This window comes from Malaclemys terrapin, chromosome 6 (genome assembly GCF_027887155.1).
Source record: "Malaclemys terrapin pileata isolate rMalTer1 chromosome 6, rMalTer1.hap1, whole genome shotgun sequence".
NCBI lineage: Eukaryota > Metazoa > Chordata > Testudines > Emydidae > Malaclemys > Malaclemys terrapin.
The window spans coordinates 733,093-756,141 of record NC_071510.1 but is presented as its reverse complement, the minus strand read 5'-3'; the positions used below and the strand labels follow the sequence as shown (position 1 = coordinate 756,141).

General features: G+C 47.8%; 2 protein-coding genes across 6 annotated transcripts in view; one reads left to right on the top strand and one right to left on the bottom strand.

The window, feature by feature from the left end:
* Positions 1-16,789, top strand: part of TSTD2 (thiosulfate sulfurtransferase like domain containing 2) — a 46,728-nt gene extending 29,939 nt beyond the window's left edge. The window contains exon 11 of one of the 3 annotated variants that reach the window (XM_054031744.1): positions 15,648-16,789. In XM_054031744.1, the coding sequence (XP_053887719.1) occupies positions 15,648-15,738 (91 nt within the window). In that variant the 3' untranslated portion in view covers positions 15,739-16,789. Of the gene's footprint in view, positions 1-6,740; positions 7,609-15,647 lie in introns of those variants that run through there. The other 2 variants (XM_054031743.1, XM_054031745.1) reach the window with 2 other exon arrangements.
* TMOD1 (tropomodulin 1) overlaps positions 3,294-23,049 on the bottom strand; it is a 105,236-nt gene continuing 85,480 nt past the window's right edge. For 2 of the 3 annotated variants that reach the window (XM_054031746.1, XM_054031748.1), the window contains 5 exons: positions 11,187-11,317; positions 8,709-8,816; positions 8,231-8,374; positions 7,619-7,763; positions 3,294-4,344 (listed from right to left, as the gene is read on the bottom strand). In XM_054031746.1, coding sequence (XP_053887721.1) covers positions 4,280-4,344; positions 7,619-7,763; positions 8,231-8,374; positions 8,709-8,816; positions 11,187-11,317 — 593 coding nt within the window. In that variant the 3' untranslated portion in view covers positions 3,294-4,279. Of the gene's footprint in view, positions 4,345-5,541; positions 5,607-7,618; positions 7,764-8,230; positions 8,375-8,708; positions 8,817-11,186; positions 11,318-23,049 lie in introns of all 3 variants that reach the window. The other variant, XM_054031747.1, reaches the window with a different exon arrangement.

The window sequence follows — 23,049 nt, the reverse complement described above, 5'->3', positions numbered from 1 at the left end:
AGAGTGGTACTGCTACACTTATTGGCATGGACTGTGTAGTTCTGCTGCTGCTGTTTCCCCTTTGAAACGTATGCCCCCATCTGTACCGGTAAAGTCAGTGGCTAGGTCCTGACAATGGCTTTTAAAAAACCCTTTGCTCAGTGTCACAGGGTCTGCTACTCACTGCTCGGCAGCGCCTCCTTGTGGCTCTTCTGGGGAACTAGCTCGCCACTGTCTGGCGGTCGGTCAGCCTGTTGCCTCTGTCACTTTCACTGCAGCCCTTTGCTCTCTGCAGTGCTGCTCCTTCATGGCTTAGCCCTCTGGTCAGGTCACCCTCAGTCTCCCTTCCTCAAAGGCTCAGGCCGTCTCCATCTGCAGTGCACTGCCTGCGCCACTCCCGCACGGGCTGGTAGGGGAACCTAGGCCTGCCCTCTACACCAATCTCCAATCCAGGGACCCTCAGCCCAGCACGTCAGGTCTGTCCCTGTCACCCTTTACTGCTCCTCCTTCCCTGGGGCTGTGTCCAAGCCTGCCTTTGTCACGCGCTACTGTCCCACTTGTACCAGGGAGGGTGCCTGCAGGCTCATCTCCCTGCAACCCCCTCCTCCCCTACCTGTTCCTGCCCGGGTGGGCTGTGATCTCCACCAGGCTCACTGCCCCTGTAGCTCCCCAGCAGGTGCAGCCTAAGGCTCCTTGGCCTCTCTTGCCACTTGACCCCATCCATGCTAGTGTGGGGGGATGCCCCATCACACTCCATTTCTACAGTTGCTTATTATCAGTTACAGCCATTTTATTTTCCATGCGGGCTGTAAAGGGACCTTTTCCCTTTCCAGAGCGGGGGGAGGAAGGCATTGCAGCAGACTTAGATTTGATGTTAATTTAATGCACTGGTTGTGTTAAATCCCACAGCAAGGCCTGACTTCTCTGACATTGTTCCCATGACTACCTGTTCAACAACTGCCAGGGTGCTGCTTTGTGTTCCCCAAGCTGGGCTTTCAAACCTGCTTTAAGCTCCACTGTGGGACCCTTCCCCAGAGCTGATATTCGGTGGTGATGATAATGCAGGGGCTGAGACCAAGCCTCTGATGTGACTAATGAGGCCCACTGACAACACTGGCTTTTGGCAGGCCCCTATTTCCCTTGGTAGCTGGTGTCCCCAGCCCTGGGTCAATGCTTGTTTGCTTGCAGCACCTTTCCCAGGTGCGTTGGTGCGCTGGCCTAGGTGCAGCGTCCTGTCCTCAGGCACACGTTGCATTCCCAGCCTACATCATTGCCACTAGCTGTGGTTGGGAACAGGAGCCCACAACTGGTATGTTGCACTGTGGTATTTTTCAGGTGTTCTGTTTTAAAACCCCCGACCAGCTGACAAACTCCCGCAAGAGGCCCTGCCCTGGTCCGTTTTCAGTACAAATGGGAAACCGTGTCAACGGTATATTAGCGTGAACTTCTAAAACTGCCACGGGGACCCATCATCCTTGGCGCTGCCACAGAGCTGTACGAACACTCTTCATCTGTGCGCGGGCTGCTCTTATCCCTTTGGAAACCTGTGAATGGCAGCTGGGCTTCCGCTCATTCCTAAGCAAGCAGCCTGCTAACCAGGTGCTGGTCTATGGAGGGTTTCTGGCCCCTAGGAGAGGCTCTGCCCCCAAACCACACTGCGTCCTTCCCCCCAGTGTTGAGAAAGTCTCCCCATTACCCATGCCAGGGGTGAGATGGCCAGGTGGGTCAGGCGCTGGCGAAGGAGGCTGGACCAGTGCTGAGTAGGACATAGGTCCAGACCTGCTACAAGGCAGGAGAAGCAATAGGCTCCTTTATGCAGGGGGTGAGGTGGTTCCAGTGCTTTGTGGGGGAGAAGCAGGAGACTGGGGGATTGCTATTCTGGAGTGGGAGGGAGCAGGAGGTAAGAGGGGGCAGCTGCCCCCATGACTGTTTCACTCATCTCCAGCATAGAAGGCAAGTACATTCCATGTCCTCCATATTCTAAGGGTTAGTGCAGAGGCAACCCCTGGGGTCTGCCTGTGTGCTGGTCTTTGTTATCTACATCTAAAGAACCACTGACACAACTTGAAACGCTGACTCAGCACAACTGCTGTGACTCCTCTGAGACGGTACCTTAGCTCCCTGGCTCGGCAGTTCCAAGCAGGAGAGTCTGCGCACTAGCAGGCATGGTGCTCGCTGTAGGGAGGGATCCCCTTTTCCTCAAGAGCTAGTGACCATCATTACTGCTCGACAGCACAGCTGGTACAGAGCCTGATGCTTTTCCCCGGGCAACTGTGCAACGCCTTGCTCTGCTTGGTAAGCGCTTGCTGACTTACCCATGTAATTCCAGCACAGTCACCAGCATGAGTATGCCTGTCACACACAAGCCCAGAGTCCTCCCACATTATGTTTCAACTGCCAGAGGAGTTTAGATGCTACTACAGCCTGGAAAAGGGACAGGTTATTGCTTAAAATCCTCCTCTCAGGTCTGCAGGGCAGGGTCCCTCTTAGCGCATTCTGCACTGTCCCCACACACCCAGCTTCCCCCTGGGCATCAGGGCGAGCAGCATTTACCGTCCGGGGGAGAACAATTTCCATTCCCCGAGTCAATGGGAGAGCAGACACTGATGCTGGGTTGGTTCTGTGCAAATCTGAGCAGGCAACTTTGCCGCTAGCTATCGAGTGGCATCTGGCCTGATGTTTTCATTGATTTTTCTAAAGCCTTTGGGAGGTGTCTGGTGGGACTAGAGCTGTCCAGCTGGCATTGGGCTTATCATGCCGCTTTCTGGTTTTGCAATATTCTCTAATCTTTTGTGTAGGGTTTTACAAAACACTGCACTGAAGCATTTTATTTGTGATTTCGGACACATTTATTACCATTTGAAGAGCAACAATCAAACACGTTTGTATTTCCCACTCAAGGTTAAAGTGACATAGCAAATCAGGGCCAAAGCCTGCAATCCTGATTCATGCAAAAATTCTGTTGAAATGAGTGGCCGTTTTGCTGTACCCCAAGGCACAGACTGCAGAACTGCACTGGGAACAGCAGCAGGCAGAGGTTGTGTATTAGATTGTTGGGATGGATTCTTTAGTGTATAAACAAAGGCCACCATCTGGCAATGGCTCTGCATGGGCAGACTTCCTGCTGTGCAGCCCAGGCTCCCCCTGGAGTCAGTGGGATTGAGGTGGGTTAATGGAACTCACTGCATGCTCAGAGGCTGCATGTGTCCCTAGAAAGGCAGTGGGGTTTTATCACTACACAAACCCAACTGCCTGGTGTGTTTATCCAACTCCACTCAACTGGCATCCTGGACTACATGGATTCACAGGCAGGGTATTTGCAAGTAATTTCTTTATTAGAGTGCACTATTCAGAAATTTGGGATGTTGGTAAAATAAAATCTCTAGCAGAACAAGAAGTTTTACAGATAAATAAAACGGTCATCCAGCCAGAAACCCAGAATTACGAGTCAGGGCTCCAGCACGACCCAGTAAAAGCACAGGAGGCACATTTCCAGAGAAAATCCAGGGGGAAATCCTGCCCCTATTGAAGTCAATGAGAGTTTGCACCTGACTTCAGTGGAGTCAGGATTTCATTCCCAATCTCTTAAAGCAATGGTTTTACATATCCATGCAAAAGGAGACAGGAAGATTTTAACGTCCCATCTAATACCTACTGCTCTGTTTTTATGGAGCCATTACTTTATAATCAGTGGCCTTACGGTCTTTTCATTGGGTGGAGGGCAATAAAAAAGATGAATTCTTTTTGGGGAAAAATATGGGTGCTTTTAACATCCTGTCTGCAAATAAAATCAGCAAATGATGGTAATTAATTGTAATTTACAAGTCCTCGAAAGGGATGGGATAGCATTGTGGTGGGAGAGTAGAAATGCTTGTCAAACAGATAAGCAAGTTGAAACAATAAAGTATTTTTTTAAATACTTATGCAACTTGTGTAGAGCAGTAATTTTTTCCACTCATGCATAACACATTCTAAATATATCTGAAACACCACACAGGAAATCCTAAGCGAAATTAAGTCATGGGTGAATTAACAGTCACTTTTGTGCTGTGATGTATTCTAAACCAAGACTGCTTAAAATTGGCAACTTGTAACTGGATTGACTCGGCTTGACTCTAAAGAAAACATCATTAGTGATATTTGATCAAATCGTCACCTACAATCGCTAGTTAATTTAAACCTTTAGTGCATAATTATGCAACACAGAACTCAGGCACCACAGATATTTTGTGCAGGCACTTTGCCTTCGGATTTCCAGGGTATAGCACAAACCACCAGGCACGATCTTCACAGCCGGGAACTACACCCCAATTCGGCACTTGGGATAGAAAGGCCCATTCAAGTCTGCAAGTCTCCTCTTCCTCACTGAAAAAAAAACAGGAACAAGGGTCAGTCAAGGCAGACGCTGCACACGTGGATAGCAGGTGTATCCACAGACAGTTTAAAACCAGAACAAAACTCATGTGATGGGAAACGTTTGGGGGGTTTTCCATAGATTTTAAAGCCAGAAGGGACAACTAGATCATCTAACCCGACCTCCTGTATAGCTCAAGCCAGAGAATTTCACTCAGTTACGCCGGCATTGAGCCCAATAACGTGTGTTAGGCTAAAGCATCTCTTCCGGAAAGGTATCCAGTCTTTATCAGAAGACATCAAGAGATGGAAAATCCACCACTTCTCTTGGGTGTCTGTTCCAGTGGTTAATCACCCTCATTAAAAATTTGTGCCTAATTTTTAATTTGAATGCATCTGGCTTCAGCTGCCATCCATTGATTCAGGGTTGAGATTTTCAAAGCAGTCCAGAGGATTTAACCTCATCTCTTCTATTAAAGTTTATGTGTGACCTTGAGAACACAGACCAGGGTCTTTAACATCAGTTTAAAAATCTACGTTGTTTAAAAAAAAGCCCCAAAATTGAAGTAACTATCATCGACTTCTAATGGGGACAGAGTTCATAGGGTTCTGTTAAACAAGAGTTTGCTAGCTCAGTTACATCCCTCCCTGATTGCTTCTCGTCAGGTAGAGATCAGCATATAAGAGGCAGGGACAGAATAGCTGGTGAATGCCTGCAGCTGCACAAGGGGAGTATGGCTTCTTATCCAGTCCTTATCTTTTACTGCTTCCTTATAGCTTAATACAGGCCTTCCTACCTCAGAGAAAGTGTCCCTGCCCAAACAGGCTTTCCCTCATTAATCTCTGAGCTACGTTTTTCTGCTCCTCTCCACACATTAGTGAGCATTTTCAGAGAAGGTTTTAAAGTGGATACATACACAGTTTATATATTTGAAATAAATACAGAGGAAAAGAAAAAGCAGCCAGAAAAGGGAGATTGCAGAAATTAGCTCATAGGATGAATGTAAAAATCCTTCCCTCCCTCTAGCATGCTAGATCATACAAAGTACCCTGAAGAACAGGAGTGCCTGCAGTTGAGCCAAGAGCAGTAAAATAGAAGCTAGAGAGTAAAAACAAGTTTGAGTTGAGCCAGGTGGTGGCAGCGGAGAGCACAAGTGGTGGAGCACAGATAGAGAGCTATTGTCAGTAGGGAAAAAATTCTGTCGGTACTTAGACATCGTCCAGTTGCAGAGCGGAGAAGTTATGCCAGGGGCCATCAGAGCGATGTATACGAGCTGCAAACAAGAACCAAACCAGAGATCTTCTGTACAGTTCTCATGATCAAGGAGGCAAAATATACAACAGCTGCATGACAGGCAAAGTCACCAACTTATCAACCAAAAAGAAGCAGGAGTGAAAAATAAAACGTAGTTCCTTTTTTCTGATTAACATGGTGATGTGCATACATTCCAAGTTTATGAAAACCAGCTCTGATCCGAGAGTCAGTGAGCAGTGAATTTCTGGTTGAACATGTGGCTTTTATCCATTTACTAGTTCCTAGTAAGGAATCTTATTTGTCAAAAAAAAAAAAAAAATTCCTCAATCTTTTTTGTTGTCTGTATTGTCACAGACATAATTGTTGACAGGTATTTTGAAAAAAATTACCAAAATAATTGAAACCGATGTGATTATATTGGGTTATTTTGACAAATAAAATATGCAAAATTTTACAGAATTTTAAAATATTGTGCACCAAATTTTCCATTTTTTGGTGCAGAATCCCCCCAGGAGTATTACACTGCCCTGCGAACAGCAGACTAGCTGGAGACAAAATCCAGTCCATTTGTTTAAAAACCTCAACAGGTTGAACACACACACAAAGTAATATACAGAAATCTGCAAGGAAAAGAGAGCACCAAGTCATAAGTCAGTGCTTTTCAGCACAGCAGTCCTTAGTCTCAGTTAGAGGTACACCTCTACCTCGATATAACGCTGTCCTCGGGAGCCAAAAAATCTTACCGCATTATAGGTGACACTGCGTTATATCAAACTTGCTTTGATCTGCCGGAGTGCGCAGCCTCCCCCCCTCTCCCCCCCGGAGCACTGCTTTACCGCGTTATATCCGAATTCATGTTATAGCGGGTCGCGTTATATCGGGGTAGAGGTGTACTCTAATTCAGTAGCTTTTTAAATTGAAGTAGACTCACGTCGTAAAGGACACAAAATGGTTAGACTATGCTGGTGAACTATGTTAAGAGCAAAATATACGGCTCCAGTTTATTGCTGTTTATTCAGGGCAGACATTTATATGGTAAATCTTTTCCCAGGCACCTCCTCTTAGCCAGTCTGTCTAGGGAGCTGTATGTTAATTTCATCCTTGTGTAAGCTCACTAGAAATGAGGTCGGTTCTTTTACTTGTGTTCCAACAGGCTCCACTGGGTACTCTTCCAGTTCAGCATGTGAGGCTGTTGCCAAGCAACTGTCAGTCAGCTAGTGCCCACAGCACTGCCCAGATCAGTGAGAAATGATGGGGAAGTACTGTCATCGCATGCAGTTCTTTAACTTCAATTGGGGTGCCCAGATCGAACTGGGAACAGAATTTGGCCTTGTACCCCTAAACACACCTGATTCGTTCAAAAGAATGTGCCAAACTTGTCAGTCTTCAGAGCTTGACTCTTCTGCTTGCCCTTTCCCCATTAAAGTGGGGATGGAAGCAGTGTTTGTGGAAGGGTGGCAGCCCAGGAAAGCGAAGGGCTCTGCTAATCCAGTTCAGGGCAGCAGCCGCCCGGGCTTCCCAGCACTAATCCTGCCAACTACGGCTTAACAAAGCACATGGAAATGCCAAACTCCCCAGCACTAGAGCTCACTGCCTCTGAGTATCACTGGAGACCCTGTTTGGTTAAGGCCAGATTCTGCCACCCTTGCCCTGCACAGCATCTTACTCTGGGCCAGAAGCCGATTGTCTTACTCACACTGAGTAGCGCTTTACTCCACCACCAGCCCAATGACCGAGTGGAACGGCTGGTGGAGCCGGTACCTCTCAGCAGGAGAAAGCAGGAAGAGAATCAGGCTCTCCCCTAGCAAGCACCAGCCCCTTCCGATTCAAGTGGGTGAAATTTCACCTGACTTGTTTATTTCCATAGATTCTCGATCAGTGTGCCCGCCAGAGAGCAGGAGGGGAAACACGCACCAGCTACATTCACAGCTGATGGGAATTGCCGAGAAGCACACCTCTGGGGAGTGCCAGCACCACGGACTATGGGGAGCATGGAAGAATGCATGCAAGCAGGCATGTAGGCAGACTCACCAAGATCATTGTTGTTCATCATGGCGTTAGATGCACGAAGCCGGGGACCTTGCTGTGTAAAGTGATACCCGAACTTCAAAAGGGAGCTATTTTTTTCTAACATGTTTGCAATCTCCATTTCCACCTTGTTGCCCAGCGGCTGGCTCTTTATTAAAAGAGAATGGAAAAGCAGGTTACAACTGAGGGCTGCCCTGTTATTTTGGTCTTTGATCTCCTGACTGCCTCCTGCTGACTCTACAGTACATCTCACAGTGCCAGCAAACATTGCACGGGGCCTCCCCCCACACTGCCCGGCCAGAACCTTCCGCACAGCGCTCTACCGCTCGGCCTCAGGGAGTTACTCCATTAGCTGGCAGTAATCCTCTATGTGGACTAGCCACTTGTCAAGCCATCTACACATACTATCCCCCACCACCAGTTGTTGGTTTTTTAGAGTGATTGTCTAGAAAACATCAGGTGAGCCAAACCCCACATTTTCTGATACAAGGCCCCCCAACAGAATATTTTTTATTCAATCTAAGAGGTCAAGTTGGGGTTTGTTTTACCTGGTTGAGGCCCCCCAACAGAATATTTTTTATTCAATCTAAGAGGTCAAGTTGGGGTTTGTTTTACCTGGTTGTCAATTTTGAGCTCGATCAGTGAAGTATTGTGCTGGAGTGCTTCGATCAGAGCCAGGATCCCGGACCCAGAAATGAAGTTGGATTCCACATTCAAGCTCTTCAATACACCGTTGGCTTTTAACATCTCAGCCAGTGCCTGCAGTCACAAATGGGAGAGCATTGGTATTGAATAATAAATAATAGGAAGAGTGGCCCAGTGCACTAGCCTGGGACTCTGGAGACCCGAGTTCAAGCCCCTACTTCTCCACAGGCTGCCTGTGACACCTTGGGCAAATCACTTAGTCTCTCTGTGCCTCAGTTTCCCATCTCTGGCATTTTTCATACAATATAAAGGTACAAAAAAGGGCACCAAGATTTTTTTCCCCTTTGCAGGTTGCTTTAAACAATTTCTCTTGCAAGACAACAATTCCACTTACAACCTTCCCACAGCAATTAGCCTGTCATCACACACAACAAGGTCTGGTACTTACATAGGCTACCGGGTCATTGCTTCTTGTTCCTATTATGCTTAACTTCTTTACATAGGAATTATTCTTCAGTGCTTCAGCATATGCTTTTAAAGTTGGTATGGGAATATTCTGTGAAAAGAAGGCCCAGAAAGGCAGTCATCTTTATTCAGATTCCCGGTACACTCCTTAAACAAATATTTTAAAAAGGAGCGTGCACTGGGTGGATGAAATACAACAAGCTTTCTTTATAGTGGAAATGGCACAACTGGATTATTTAGGAAGAGGCAGAAAGCTAAACCTAGATCGTAAAGTAGTGCTTGTAGTCAGCATGGCCCAAGCAGCACAGGAATGCCTGATCCCAGCGCTGCCACTCACTCACTCACTGCCTGGATTTGGGCAAGTCACCTCACCACATTTTGGGTTCCCCACTGTCCGGCTCACCTCCCTGGGCCTTGTGGGGCTTTATGGAGCTAAGGTTTACAGAGTGCTTTGAGTAGGTAAAGCACAGGGTGTACATGAGTTCTACTATTGCTATCCACTGCACCAGCCACCGCCAAGTCATGGCTGGGAAATAATCGCCCTCCTCAGGCCTGGATCCAGCGAGCGGCCTGCATGGCGCTTATGCCGGAAGGCTCCACTTGCAGGATCACAGCCTGACCCTGACAGTTAAGCAGCTCGTGGAGAGGCAGTGTATCCTCAACTCTCAGAATCAGGCCCACTCTTCTCCCTCCCTCTGTCACTGGTGACTTTCGGAGGAGAACTAGGAGAGTTTGGCAAGTATCTGTGTGCCCGTTCCGAGCTCTCACAAGCTAAGAGTATTTCTTTCCCATTCAATACTTTACAAACCCTTTTCAGACGGTGATAACTTCCAAGTGACTCTTTAAAATTTCAAACTGACCATTTCCATAGTCCTCAATGAGGAGTGCTTCCCCGGGATCACTGGCGTGCTATGGCTTTAACACGACTACTCGTATGCCCATCTGTGAATAGTGCAGTCATGGATCTTTGGCCATGTTTTCAGAAATGGCACTTCAGATCATTAGTCCAACTAGAGACGCCTCGAGAGCCCCTGCCACCTGTGAGCAGGCTCCATTCCAGGGGTCTCAAGTTGCACCCCCAAGTCACAAGTCACTTTTGAAAATGCAATCCTTTATCTATGAAACGTTGCAACTGGCTGGATGTGCACACGTGCCAGGGTTTTAAGGACTGTGCGCATGCAGTTAATGGCACCAGCATTGCTAACTGCACACACAGGAACCTCATCTGCATTTATCTGAATACATAATCACTCAAACACATACAGAGGGCATAGGCCGGCAAGGAAGGGAGCTGAAGCCATTATCATTCAGCTGGCGTGTATGTATTTGGTGCTGTGTGTGCATTTAAAAGGTGACCTGCAAAGCTGTGCATGTGCCCTGATTTGCTTCTTTATGGGAGGTCTGTGGAAAAAAGAAAGAGCTGGTAGGGAAGAGTGGGTAGTTCTGCTTGTTTTAAATTGAGTATTTGGTTTTACCTTCCATGGTTGGACTGGACTAGAAAACAGTAATGGGTGCTTTCCCAGCCGCCAAACGAAAACAGCAACGAAGGCATGTTGCCCATGCACAGGAGTTCAAGAGAAGTTAACAGAAACCAAGTTTTTAACAGCCAGAACTCCTTTCCCTCTCCTTTAGCAGGTTTAAGGAGAAATATAAGCGTATACAAGCACAATTTCTTGTCCTTTGCATGTCACCTTTAACAAGAAAAGCCCAGAGAAAACCCTAGATTTTAATGAGCCATGTCAGGTAATGTAGAATGGTGGTTTCTCACAGCACCTTTTAACTTCACAGCCATGCACAGATGCCTATATGAGCTCTTTCATTACAAGCCATACCACTTCGTTCAGTACCACACAGCCTTTGGCAGACAATACAGTATCATTAGCACAAGAGGGCAATGCGAAACACTGTCTTTTGTGTAATTAAATTACCAGCCTTAGTGTTACATCAGTGTAATTTTTCTGCACAGTTTTACTAATAAATTCCTGCAGTGAAGCAGCTAACATTGACCTAGGGACTCCGTATGTATTATTTTGAAAGCTCCTTGCTCTGCCAGTCTTGCACCGTGTTTGTACATGGCATCTAGCCACATGCACAGTTAGCTTTCCCTGTAAATACAATGCAAACCCAAAGCACAGCATTTTTTCTGACTGTAGGTACGCTCTGATGACAGACTGTGAAACCCCCTCAAAAACATCCTAAAACAACCCAAAGCCAGATTCTGATGCCTAACTTCTGTTGAGCAGTGCCTTATTCTGCAAGCAGCCCTGTCGATTTCTACATAAGCAAGGAGTTCAGAATCTAACCATAACTTGTCCTTTTGCCAATAGTGGCCAACACAGGCTGCTGTGACAATAACCTATTCTTCTGCACAGCAAGGTGTGCTTGGCCTTTGTCCTCTAGATAACACACATCCTGTCTCCCTGTGAAGTGTTAATTGCAGTAGGAAGGGGAAACTGAATACCCTAATATTATTAAGGTTGACTTCCTCGAGTTTAGGGTCATTGTTCTTTACTCGTTCCAAAGTTTCTTCTACATCTGTTGAATTGGGTTCTTCATCGGGAACTGGTTTATATTGCGTGGGCTTAATCACACCTGCAATTAAAAAGCAACATGAAAAAAATCAGATAGGGTGGAAAGACACTTTCTTTAGGCCACTCTCAGTTTTGGGCTGTTTTTTTCCTGTCATAAAAAGGACACGAGGAAAGGAGGAATCAACTGGTTGATGAAGGTTCTAACTGAAGATATCAGGTCACGTAAGTAACCTTCATCTGTCTTGTCTGTTTAGACTGTAAATTTGTCAAGGCAGGGACTAGTTCTTACAGTGTATGTATTGGGATGGGACCCCCCATCACTAAAAGCTACTACAGCCCCTCTGCATCTAGGGGCAGTAACAACTCACATCCTCTGAGAATTGGCACAGACGACACCCTACAACACACACACACCAGTGGGTTAAATACGTACAGTGCTTGGCGCAAAGGGACCCTGATCTCAGTTGGATCTTGGCTGTAACATAAGGAGAGGTTACTTACTTGTATAGTAACTGGAGTTCTTTGAGACGCTCTCTCTCTATGGGTGCTTCACTTTAGGTGTGCATGCACGTGTGTGCTTTTGATAGGAGATTTGTGGTAGCAGTGTGTGGAGTCCGTACCTACGCTCTATATATCCTAGTGCCCCAATCTGAGGGCATATGGGAAGGACAGTCCCTCTGCTGCTCCAGTTCCTTCTCACCCACGAAACCTGGCCAGAAGCAAGGACTCCAAAGTAGAGGGGAAGGAGGGCAGATAGCGGAGCACTCATACAGAGAGAGCATCTCAAAGAACTCCAGTAACTGCATGTGACAATCAGGGTCCTGACACCCCAAGGGGAGAACAGGGTCTGAACCCCAAAGAATAAGGTGTTGAATCAACTGGTTTTATGCAACTGTAAAAGTGTATCAAGTAAAGTCTTTTATGAAACGGTCTGAACATGATGATCATTATGAGACTTGTACACAGCCTGGGGTTCTGTATGTATTTCTGTCTATAGAATAGTATGCTCATGGCCGGCACTGCGATGCCAAGTACGCCTCGCAGCAGGGAGCGGATCCTCCCTAGCTAGCTGTTCACATGAAGCTTAGGCCTTGTCTACACTACAAAGTTTTGTCAACAATAGTTACGCCGCTTTAATTAAACCACTGCTGCATGTCCACACTATGCTCTTTGTGTTGGCAGAGTGCATCCACACTAGCAGCTCTTGCATTGACACAGAGAGCAGTGCATTGTGGTAGCTATCCACTGTGTAACTGGCTGCAAGGTGCTTTGGGAAGCGTTTGCAATGCCTCATGGGGCAGGTACAGCATCACATAAGGGGAGGGATAGCTCAGTGGTTTGAGCGTTGGCCTGCTAAACCCAGGGTTGTGAGTTCAATCCTTGAGGGGCCATTTGGGGATTGATCCTGCTTTGAGCAGGGGGTTGGACTAGATGATCTCCTGAGGTCCCTTCCAACCCTAATAATCTATGATTCTATGATGCAGGTTTCTCAATCCCATTGTTCCATGGGCATCCAACTAGATTGCCAGCTGCTTTTCAGCCCAAGTGTGTGGTGGGGAGAGGAGGGGTTGAGTGTGTGAGAGAGAGAGTGGAGTGACAGAAACAGTGTATGTGTGTGTTGAGGAAGTGTGTGAGATATTGCAGGGGGAGTATATATGTGAGAGAGAGACACAGTGTGTGTTGAGGAAGTGTGTGTGTTGGGGGACAGTGTGTCGGCAAGCTGTCTCTGTAAGTTCAGACACCCTCCCACATCTGCCCCCGGCTCTGCACAGCACAGCCGTCTCTTCCCCACATGCAGCAGCCCGCTCTGCCTGCCGCCGATTCCACATTAATGGTTCTGTGATTCCCTCCAAGTTCTCCCACAGCCTCCGCTCTCACCGCTGAGGAATGTCAAAGCTTCAGGGAGCTTTGCAAGGGGAGGTAGCTAGATGCAGGGCAGCCGAGTTCAAAACAGTGAGCAGAGCGGTCACAGTGGGCATTGTGGGATACTGGGGGAGGCCAGTTATGTCGACATAACGAATGGCAGCATCTACACTGATGCTTTGTCACTTCAATTTTGCTGCAAAAAGCTCCATGCCTCTTGTCGAGGTGGTTTTATTTTGTCGGCAAAACAGCAGTTTTGCCGCCAAAAGTAGTGTGTACACCACACCTCCACTGTTTTGTCAGCAAAAGCTGACTGTTGCTGATGAAATCGTGTAGTGAGGCAAGGCCTCACTTCAAGTACCCACCCATTGTCCAGCCAAGAAAAGACAATGGTGGACCATTAGAATTCAGTTAACTTGAAACTAAAAAAACAAACCCCGGCTTGGAAAATTCAGGCCTTGTCTACACTACAGAGTTTTGTTAGCAAAAGGCAGCTTTTGGCAGCAAAACAGTGGAGGTGTGCACACTGCAGTGCCGTTTTTGGTGACAAAACTCTTCAGTTTTGGTGACAAAATAAAACCATCTCGACAAGAGACATGGGGTGTTTAGCGGCAAAGTGCCAGTGTAGACACCACGCTTGATTTTACTGCTTTAATTGGCTCCAGGAGGTGTCCCACAATGCCCATCCTGACCACTCTGGTCAGCAGTTCGAATGCTGCTGCCCTGCGACCATATAAACAACCAACCACCCCTCCCCATTTAAAGCCCCACACATTTTTAAAGTTCCACTTCTTGTTTGCTCGGCATGAAGAGCTCACATCGCATCTTCCCAGCTGACCATGGTGGCTCCATGCTGCAACCCGGGTCCATCTCCCATTGGGACTAATGCAGAGCTGTTGGATCTGCTCAGTATTTGGGGAGAGGAGGCTGTGCAGTTGCAGCTGTGCTCCATAGGAATTTTGATACCTGTGGGCAGATTTCTCATGGCTTGTGTGAAAAGGGATACAATCAGGACACAGAGCAGTGCAGAACGAAGATAAAGGAGCTGAGGCCAGTATACCAGAAGGCAAGGGAGGCAAACTGTTGTACTGGTGCTGTCCTGAAGGCCTCCTGCCTATTCTATAAGGAGTTGAATGCATGGGCGCCGACTGCGTGGGTGCTCTGGGGCTGGAGCACCCACGGGGAAAAATTAGCGGGTTTTCCGCACCCACCAGCAGCTGAGTTTCCTCCACCTCTTCCCCGCCTCCTCCCTTGAGCACGCCACGTTCCTGCTCCTCGCCCTCCCTCCCAGCACTTCTGCTCCAGGAGGGAGGGGGAGGAGTGGGGACACGGCACGCTCAAGGGAGGAGGCGGGGAAGAGGCGGGGTGGGGACTTGGGGAAGGGGGTGGAATGAGGGTGGGGTGGAGGCAGAACGGGTGGGAAGAGGCAGGGTGGGGGTGGGGACTTGGGGAAGGGGGTGGAATGAGGGCAGGGTGGAGGCGGAACAGGGGTGGGAAGAGGCAGGGTGGGGGCAGGGCAGAGGGGGGTCAAGCACCCACCAGTGGGAACAGAAGTTGACGCCTATGGTTGGACGCTATCCTCGGCGACGACCCCACCTCCATTGCCAAGAGCCCCATGGATGCTTTGGTGGGGCTGGAGGTGATGGAAAGGTGACCTAACTCAGAGGATGGAGTCATGGACGAGGAGGTGGAGTTACGGAATTATGTGGCTCCCATGGCAGGTTTGCCAGGTGGGCTGACCAGTCAAGAACTGTTCTCCACACTGGAATGGTCTAGCCAGTCCCAGCACTCCCACTCTGGCGCGCAAGAAGCAGGAGAAGAGACCTCGGTAAGTGGTTTTTTTGAGTTGATGGTGCTCATTTGCTTCATGTACTGCAGAAGTAGGTGAAAGGATAGAAATGTACAAGTCTGGCTGTGTTTCTGTGTGCTGGACATTTTCCTGTGCAGCTAAGCAGTGCTGTGGAATACTCAGATGCACACTGAGATTTCACAGGAATCTTCCAGAGAGATCTCTAGGAAACTTTCCTAGAGGTACTTGGTAGTCCTTTGTCGGAGGTTCCTTGGCAGAGCTGCTTTGTTCCTTCCCCCATTGAATGAAACTTTCCCACGCCACTCAGCAATCACTTGTGCAAACCAAAGCTGCACACAGGTGAGCAGCACAGGGACCAGGTTGGAAGCCGCAAGTATGCAGCAGTTGCAGCCTTGCTTCCTTGGTTACCCTCAGGAGTGAGATATCTGCTTCAATGACCCCCGCCTGTGGAAAAGTGTTGGAGCATTTACAATATTGTCCCTAGTCACCTGCACCACATCCCTTTCATAAGCACCACTGCTATTTACCCCAGGTAGAATGCCCCTCCCCCCTTGGACTAATCTCACTGTGCCTGGTGTGTTCACCGAGATGTATGCTTGCCAAGGGCAGTGAGAAAGTGCGTGGTATGTTACAAGAGGTGGTGCTAAACTGCAATGATTCAATGTTGTGCATGAACTAACAATCATGCTTCTGTGTATTGTTTCTTGTGCTGCTGCAGATGTGGCCTTCAGGGGAGCCCCCTACACACCAGGGGAGTGCTTCCGCCAGATAAGAAAGCGGCTAAGATGGAGCCAGGAGACATGTTCTAGGAGGTCCTGCAATACTCTGATGCAGAAAAAATGGAACGCAGGGAGTGGAGAGAAATTGAATGGCAGGACAGAAAAGAAAATCAGAACTTTTTCTTGGATGTCACTAAGCAGATGATAAAAACAGAGATGCATAAGTTTCTCATAATACTGCAGTCACAGCAGATGCATGCCTTCTCTCCCTTGCAGCACATTCAGAACTGTTTTCCATGCCCCACCCCACAACTCCACCCATGCATTCCCTTATGCTTTCTGGAACATCTCCGTTTTCCATTCATCCCACCCCCTCAAACAGCTTTCAAAATTATAGCTGGACCTATGCACAGCTCTTCCATGGTCCCTTCTTTTCCCACTAAGCGTTTGTGTGTGTGTTGATTGTTTATTTAGTAAAAACAAAGAATCTGAAAGATAACTGCTCTTTAGTTATGTCCTACAAATTGAGATAGCAGGCAGCAGCAAGACATATACAGGCAGTTTAATCCTTTGCTTACTGAAATCCTAGACCGTGAATCATCACAAGTACTTCCTAAGAAAACTCGATTTAATAAATCATTGCAGTTTGCAGCATAGAAATATACATTATTGGTTCTCATTCTCAAAGTGTTGTCTCAAAGCTTCCTTGACTCGAATTGCCCCACCCCATTGTGCCCCTCTAATAGCCCTGGTATCAGGCTGTTCAAAATCAGCTGCCAGGTGCAGTGCATCAGTAGTCCACCCCTGAGCAAACCTTTCACCTTACCCTCACAAATATTATGCAGCATACAATAGGCAGCTATGACCATGGGAATATTCTCCTCATTCAGATCTAGCCTGCCAAAGAGGCATCACCAACACGCCTTTAATCTGCCAAATGCACATTCCACAGTCATCCTGAACCTATTATAGAAGCACTCCCTACTGCTATCCAGGTTTCCTGTGTAAGGCTTCATGAGCCATGGGACTAAGGGGTATGCTAGTCTCCCAGGACCACTATGGGCATTTCAAAATCCCCCACTAGCATCTTCTGGTCTGGAAAAAAAGTCCCTGTTTGCAGCTTTCTGTATAGGCTGGTTGTGATTCTTTAATTTTTTTCTTTTTAAATAAAGTTCTCTTTTAAGAACTTGATTAATTTTCAGTGTCCCGAAGACAAACGGTCTGGTTTGTACTCACATTGCAAATGCAATTGGTTGGTATTTTATTCTCAAGCCTCCCCAGGAAAGGGGGTGAAGGGGTTTGGGGGGATGTTTTGGGGGGATAGGGATTCCAAGTGACCCTTCCCTGAATTTTTGTGTAAATCACTTGGTGGTGGCAGCAATACCATCCAAGGACAAGGAAAGGAATTTGTGACTTGGGGAAGTTTTTAACCTAAGCTGGTAGAAATAAGCTTAGGGGGTCTTTCATGCGGGTCCCCACATCTGTACCCCAGAGTTCAGAGTGTGTGTGTGGGGGGGGGGGAACTCTGACATGTGGCAATGTGGTGGGATCATTTTGAACCAGAAGCACAGACCTCAGGATTTTAAAAGGACACATTTTTCCTTTTGGCTGCTTGAAAGCCAGGGAGTGTTTTTTTTTCCTTTGTTGCCTGAGGAAGAACAGGCAGGCAAAAGGCTCAGTCTGAAAAAAAATGGAGTTTTTTTAAGGGATACTTTTTTTTTTTTAAGCTGAGAGCAGCTGGAGGTTTTTTTTCTTTGCCTGAGGGCAGAGTAGTTAAGCTACAGAAAGAGAATTCACAAGTTGTTTTTTTTCCCTAGCTCTTGGGCTAGGCTACAGTAAGGGCAGGAAGGTTAGCAAAAATGACGGAAAGTGAGGTTCAGAAGAATATGGAATTAGCCAGGTTGTAGGCTGAAGAGAAAAAGAAGGAACATGAAAGATAAATGGAATTCAAACAAATGGAGATTGATGCACAAGTAGCCAGAGAAAAAGTTGCTCAGGAGGAGAGGGAAAGAGAGAGGCAGCATGCTTAGGAGGAGAAGGAAAGAGAGAGGAAGCATGAACTGGAGGTGATGGAGTGGAAGAGACGGAACCCTTCAGCAGGTGGCTCGACATCCCCAAAAATCCACAAATGGGAGCGACTATGTCCGCAGTATGATGAATCCAGTGACATTGGTGAATATTTCATCACCTTTGAGAGACTGTGTACCCTCCATGCAATTCCTGATGATCAAAAAATGACTACGTTAATGGCAAAATTGACTGGAAGAACTTTGGACATAGTCAACAAGATGCCTATTGAGGATGCTTCTGACTATGGTAAATCTAAGGATTTGGTTTTGAAACAATTTCAAATTACACCTGAAACTTGCAGAGTAAAATTTAGAACCCTTAAGAGAGGGTCTGGACTAAGTAATGTGGCTTATGAAACCAGATGAAGGATCTATTAGATAAATGGGTCAAAGGAAGAGGTGTAACTAGCTTTGAAGGAATGTGTGATTTGGTTGTACAGGAGCAGTTCCTGACTATGTCCAATGATGATGTAAAACAGTGTTTATGGGATAAGAAAATGAACTCAGCAGAAAGTTTTGCTTCTCATGCTGATCAATACAAGCAGTCCCAGACCATCAGAGACGCGGGGCAAATTGGAACAAGACAGATGGAGGAAGCAGAGAGGAACAACCCTGGTCGCAGTTTGGGCGGATATCAGAAGGGATACCCCGAACCAATACCCTACCACCAGGGGCAGTCCAAGGCCCGACCTACTCCCCAAGGAAAACCCCAGACACCTTATTGTCCCACCACACCATTCTCCAGCAACCCACCTCGCCCCACTGACCAGTCAGCTGGGTGATGTTTTAAATGTAACAAACTGGGGCATGTTAAGGCCAAATGCCCCCAAAACCCCAACAGATTGCAGTTCATTGCACCAGGGTCACAACAAAGGTCCTCAGGCCCAGATGCCTCCCACATACCCTCAGAGCAAAGGGAAACTATGAGTGTGGGCAGGAAGGTTATCGTGTGGAGAGACACTGGCGCACAGGTGTCAGGTATCCACCAATCCTTAGTGGGCCCCAAATTCATCAACCCAGAGGCCCAAGTCATGATTCAACCCTTCGTGTCAAACTCTTTTAACTTGCCTACAGCCAAGTTGCCTGTCCAGTACAAGGGCTGGTCAGGAATGTGGACTTTTGCAGTCTATGATGATTATCCTATTCCCATGCTGCTGGGGGAAGACTTGGCCAACCATGTGAAGCTAGCCAAGAGGGTGGGAATTGTCACCTGCAGCCAGGCTAAGCAAGCCTTCACACCTAGCTCCATTCCTGCGCCTTCTACAAGAGCCCTGTCTGTGTTACCAGAGACCCAGACTTAAGTGGTGGAACTGGACCCCATGCCAACATCTGCAACAGCAGTAGTGGATCCAGTCCCAGAGACCCAGACACAGCCAGTCCCAGAACCGGAACTGGCGGAGCAACCAGCACCAGAACCATTGCCAGCACTGAATCCAGCGCTTGCAAACCCGTCTGCAACTTCAACGCCAGAGGGCATCACCGGCAGCAGCAACTAAACCTGCACAAAAGGCTCAGCCAAAGCCTGAAATACAACCTAATGTACCAGCAGAGAGTGGTTCACAGTCAACAGAAACAACCCCATCACCTACATCACTTCCAGAGGGACCAAGCCCAAGTCCACAATCCAGTGACGAACTGATGTCTCCCGCTTCAAGGGAACAGTTCCAGACCAAGCAGGAAGCAGATGAGAGCCTCAAGGGAGCTTGGACGGCAGCATGGAGCAACCCACCGCCTCTCAACTCTTCTAATAGGTTCCGGTTTGTTGTAGAAAGAAGACTTTTATACAAGGAAACTCTTTCTGGTGGGCATCAGGAGGACTGGCATCCTCAAAAACAGTTGGTAGTTCCAACTAGGTACCGGGTAAAGCTCTTGAGCTTAGCCCATGATCATCCTAGTGGCCATGCTGGGGTGAACAGGACCAAAGACCGTTTGGGGAAGTCATTCCACTGGGAGAGAAATGGGCAAGGACGTTTCTACCTATGTCCGGTCTTGTGAGGTGTGCCAAAGAGTGGGAAAGACCAGGTCAAAGCCCCTCTCCAGCCACTCCCCATAATTGAGGTTCCATTTCAGTGAGTAGCTGTCGATATTCTGGGTCCTTTCCCTGAAAAGACACCCAGAGGAAAGCAGTACATACTGACTTCCATGGATTTTTCCACCGGATGGCCAGAAGCACTAGCTCTAAGCAACACCAGGGCTAAAAGTGTGTGCCAGGCATTAACAGACATTTTTGCCAGGGTAGGTTGGCCCTTCGACATCCTTATGGATTCGGGAACTAATTTCTTGGCAGGGACCATGAAAAGTCTTTGGGAAGCTCATGGGGTGAACCACTTGGTTGCCACCCCTTACCACCATCAAACAAATGGCCTGCTGGAGAAGTTTAATGGAACTTTGGGGGCCATGATACATAAATTCGTAAATAAGCACTCCAATCAGGGCCGGTTTCAGGACCTGCGGGGCCCGATTCGAATACCAGGCGGTGGTCCGGGTCTTTGGCGGCACTTTGGCGGCGGGGGGTCCTTCACTCGGTTCCGGGTCTTCCGCGGCACTGAAGGCTCCCCCCCTCCCCCCACCGCTGAAATGCTGCCGAAGACCCAGAGCGGACCTCCTCCAGGTGAGTACAAAAAATTAAAAAATTAAAATGGTGCCTAAGGCACAGGGCCTGATTCCAGGGAATCGGCCTAAAGCAGGCCCTGACTCCAATGATTGGGACCTAGTGTTGCAGCAGTTGCTCTTTGCCGACAGGGCTGTACCACATCCCAGTTTGGGCTTTTCACCAGTTGAACTTGTATATGGCCGTGAAGTTAAGGGGTCATTACAGTTGGTGAAGCAGCAATGGGAGGGGTTTACACCTTCTTCAGGAACTAACATTTTGGACTTTGTAAACAACCTACAAAACACCCTCCGACACTCTTTAGCCCTTGCTAAACCTAAAAGATGCTCAGGAAGAGAAAAAGGCCTGGTATGATAAACATGCCAGAGAGTGTTCCTTCAAAGTAGAGGGCCAGGTCATGGTCTTGAAGGCGCTCCAGGCCCATAAGATGGAAGGGTCGTGGGAAGGGCCATTCACAGTCCAAGAGCGCCTGGGAGCTGTTAACTATCTCATAGAGTCCCCAACCTCAAACCTAAAGCTTAGAGTGTACCATGTTAATTCTCTAAAGCCCTTTTATTCCAGAGAATTAAAGGTTTTTCAGTTTACAGCCCAGGGAGGAGATGACGCAGAGTGGCCTGAAGGTATCTACGACGAAGGAAAAAGTGATGGTGGCGTGGAAGAGGTGAACCTCTTCATGACCCTCGGACATATGCAGCAACAGCCGATCAAGGAGCTGTGCACTAGCTTCACACCGATGTTCTCAGCCACCCCGGGATGGACTGAACGGGCATACCACTCCATTGACACAGGTAACGCTCGCCCAATTAGAGCCCAACCTTACCACGTGGCTCCTCAAGCCAAAACTGCTATAGAACGGGAGATGTGTTATTAGCAGTGGATGTGTTATTCCTTGACTTTAGCAAAGCTTTTGATACCGTCTCCCACAGTATTCTTGCCAGCAAGTTAAAGAAGTATGGGCTGGATGAATGGACTATAAGGTGGATAGAAAGCTGGCTAGATCGTCGGGCTCAACGGATAGTGGTCAATGGCTCCATGTCTAGTTGGGAGCCGGTTTCAAGCGGAGTGCCCCAAGGGTCGGTCCTGGGGTCAGTTTTGTTCAATATCTTCATTAATGATCTGGAGGATGGCGTGGACTGCACTCTCAGCAAGTTTGCAGATGACACTAAACTGGGAGGAGTGGTAGATAGGCTGGAGGGTAGGGATAGGATACAGAGGGACCTAGACAAATTAGACGTTTGGGCCAAAAGAAACCTGATGAGGTTCAACAAGGACAAGTGCAGAGTCCTGCACTTAGGACGGAAGAATCCCATTCACTGTTACAGACTAGGGACCGAGTGGCTAGGCAGCAGTTCTGCAGAAAAGGAGTTAGGGGTTATGGTGGACGAGAAGCTGGATATGAGTCAACAGTGTGCCCTTGTTGCCAAGAAGGCTAACGGCATTTTGGGCTGTATAGGTAGGGGCATTGCCAGCAGATCGAGGGACGTGATCGTTCCCCTTTATTCGACATTGGTGAGGCCCCACACTACAAAAAGAATGTGGAAAAATTGGAAAGAGTCCAGCGGAGGGCAACAAAAATGATTAGGGGGCTGGAGCACATGACTTATGAGGAGAGGCTGAGGGAACTGGAATTGTTTAGTCTGCAGAAGAGAAGAATGAGGGGGGATTTGATAGCTACTTTCTACTACCTGAAAGGGGGTTGCAAAGAGGATGGATCTAGACTGTTCTCAGTGGTAGCAGATGACAGAATAAGGAGTAATGGTCTCAAGTTGCAGTGGGGGAGGTTTAGATTGGATATTAGGAAAAACTTTTTCACTAGGATGGTGGGGAAGCACTGGAATGGGTTACCTAGGAAGGTGGTGGAATCTCCTTCCTTAGAGGTTTTTAAGGTCAGGCTTGACAAAGCCCTGGCTGGGATGATTTAGTTGGGATTAGGTCCTGCTTTGAGCAGGGGTTTGGACTAGATGACCTCCTGAGGTCCCTTCCAACCCTGATATTCTATGATTCTATGATCTGCGACATGTAACAGATGGGTGTAATCTGCCTCTCTGAAAGTGCATGGGCATCTCCAGTGGTTCTGGTTCCTAAACCAGATGGGGAAATACACTTTTGTGTGGACTACCGTAAGCTAAATGCTGTAACTTGCCCAGACAACTATCCAATGCCACGCACAGATGAGCTACTGGAGAAACTGGGACGTGCCCAGTTCATCTCTACCTTAGACTTAACCAAGGAATACTGGCAAGTACCGTTAGATGAATCCGCCCAGGAAAGGTCAGCCTTCATCACCCATAAGGGGCTGTATGAATTTAATGTGCTCCCTTTCAGGCTGCAAAATGCACCCGCCACCTTCCAGAAACTTGTAGATAGTCTCCTAGCAGGATTGGGAGAATCTGCAGTCGCCTACCTTGATGAGGTGGCCATATTTTCTGATTCATGGGCAGAACAACTGGAGCATCTACGAAAAGTCTTCGAGCACATAAGGGAGGCAGGACTAACTGTTAAGGCTAAAAAGTGTCAACTAGGCCAAAACAGATTGAATTACCTTGGACATCAGGTGGGTCAAGGAACTATCACCCCCCTACAGGCTAAAGTGAATGCTATCCAAAAGTGTCCTGTCCCAAAGTCAAAGAAACAGGTCCAATCCTTCTTAGACTTGGCCGGATATTACAGGTGATTTGTACCGAATTACAGCCAAATCGCCGCCCCAATGACAGACCTGAC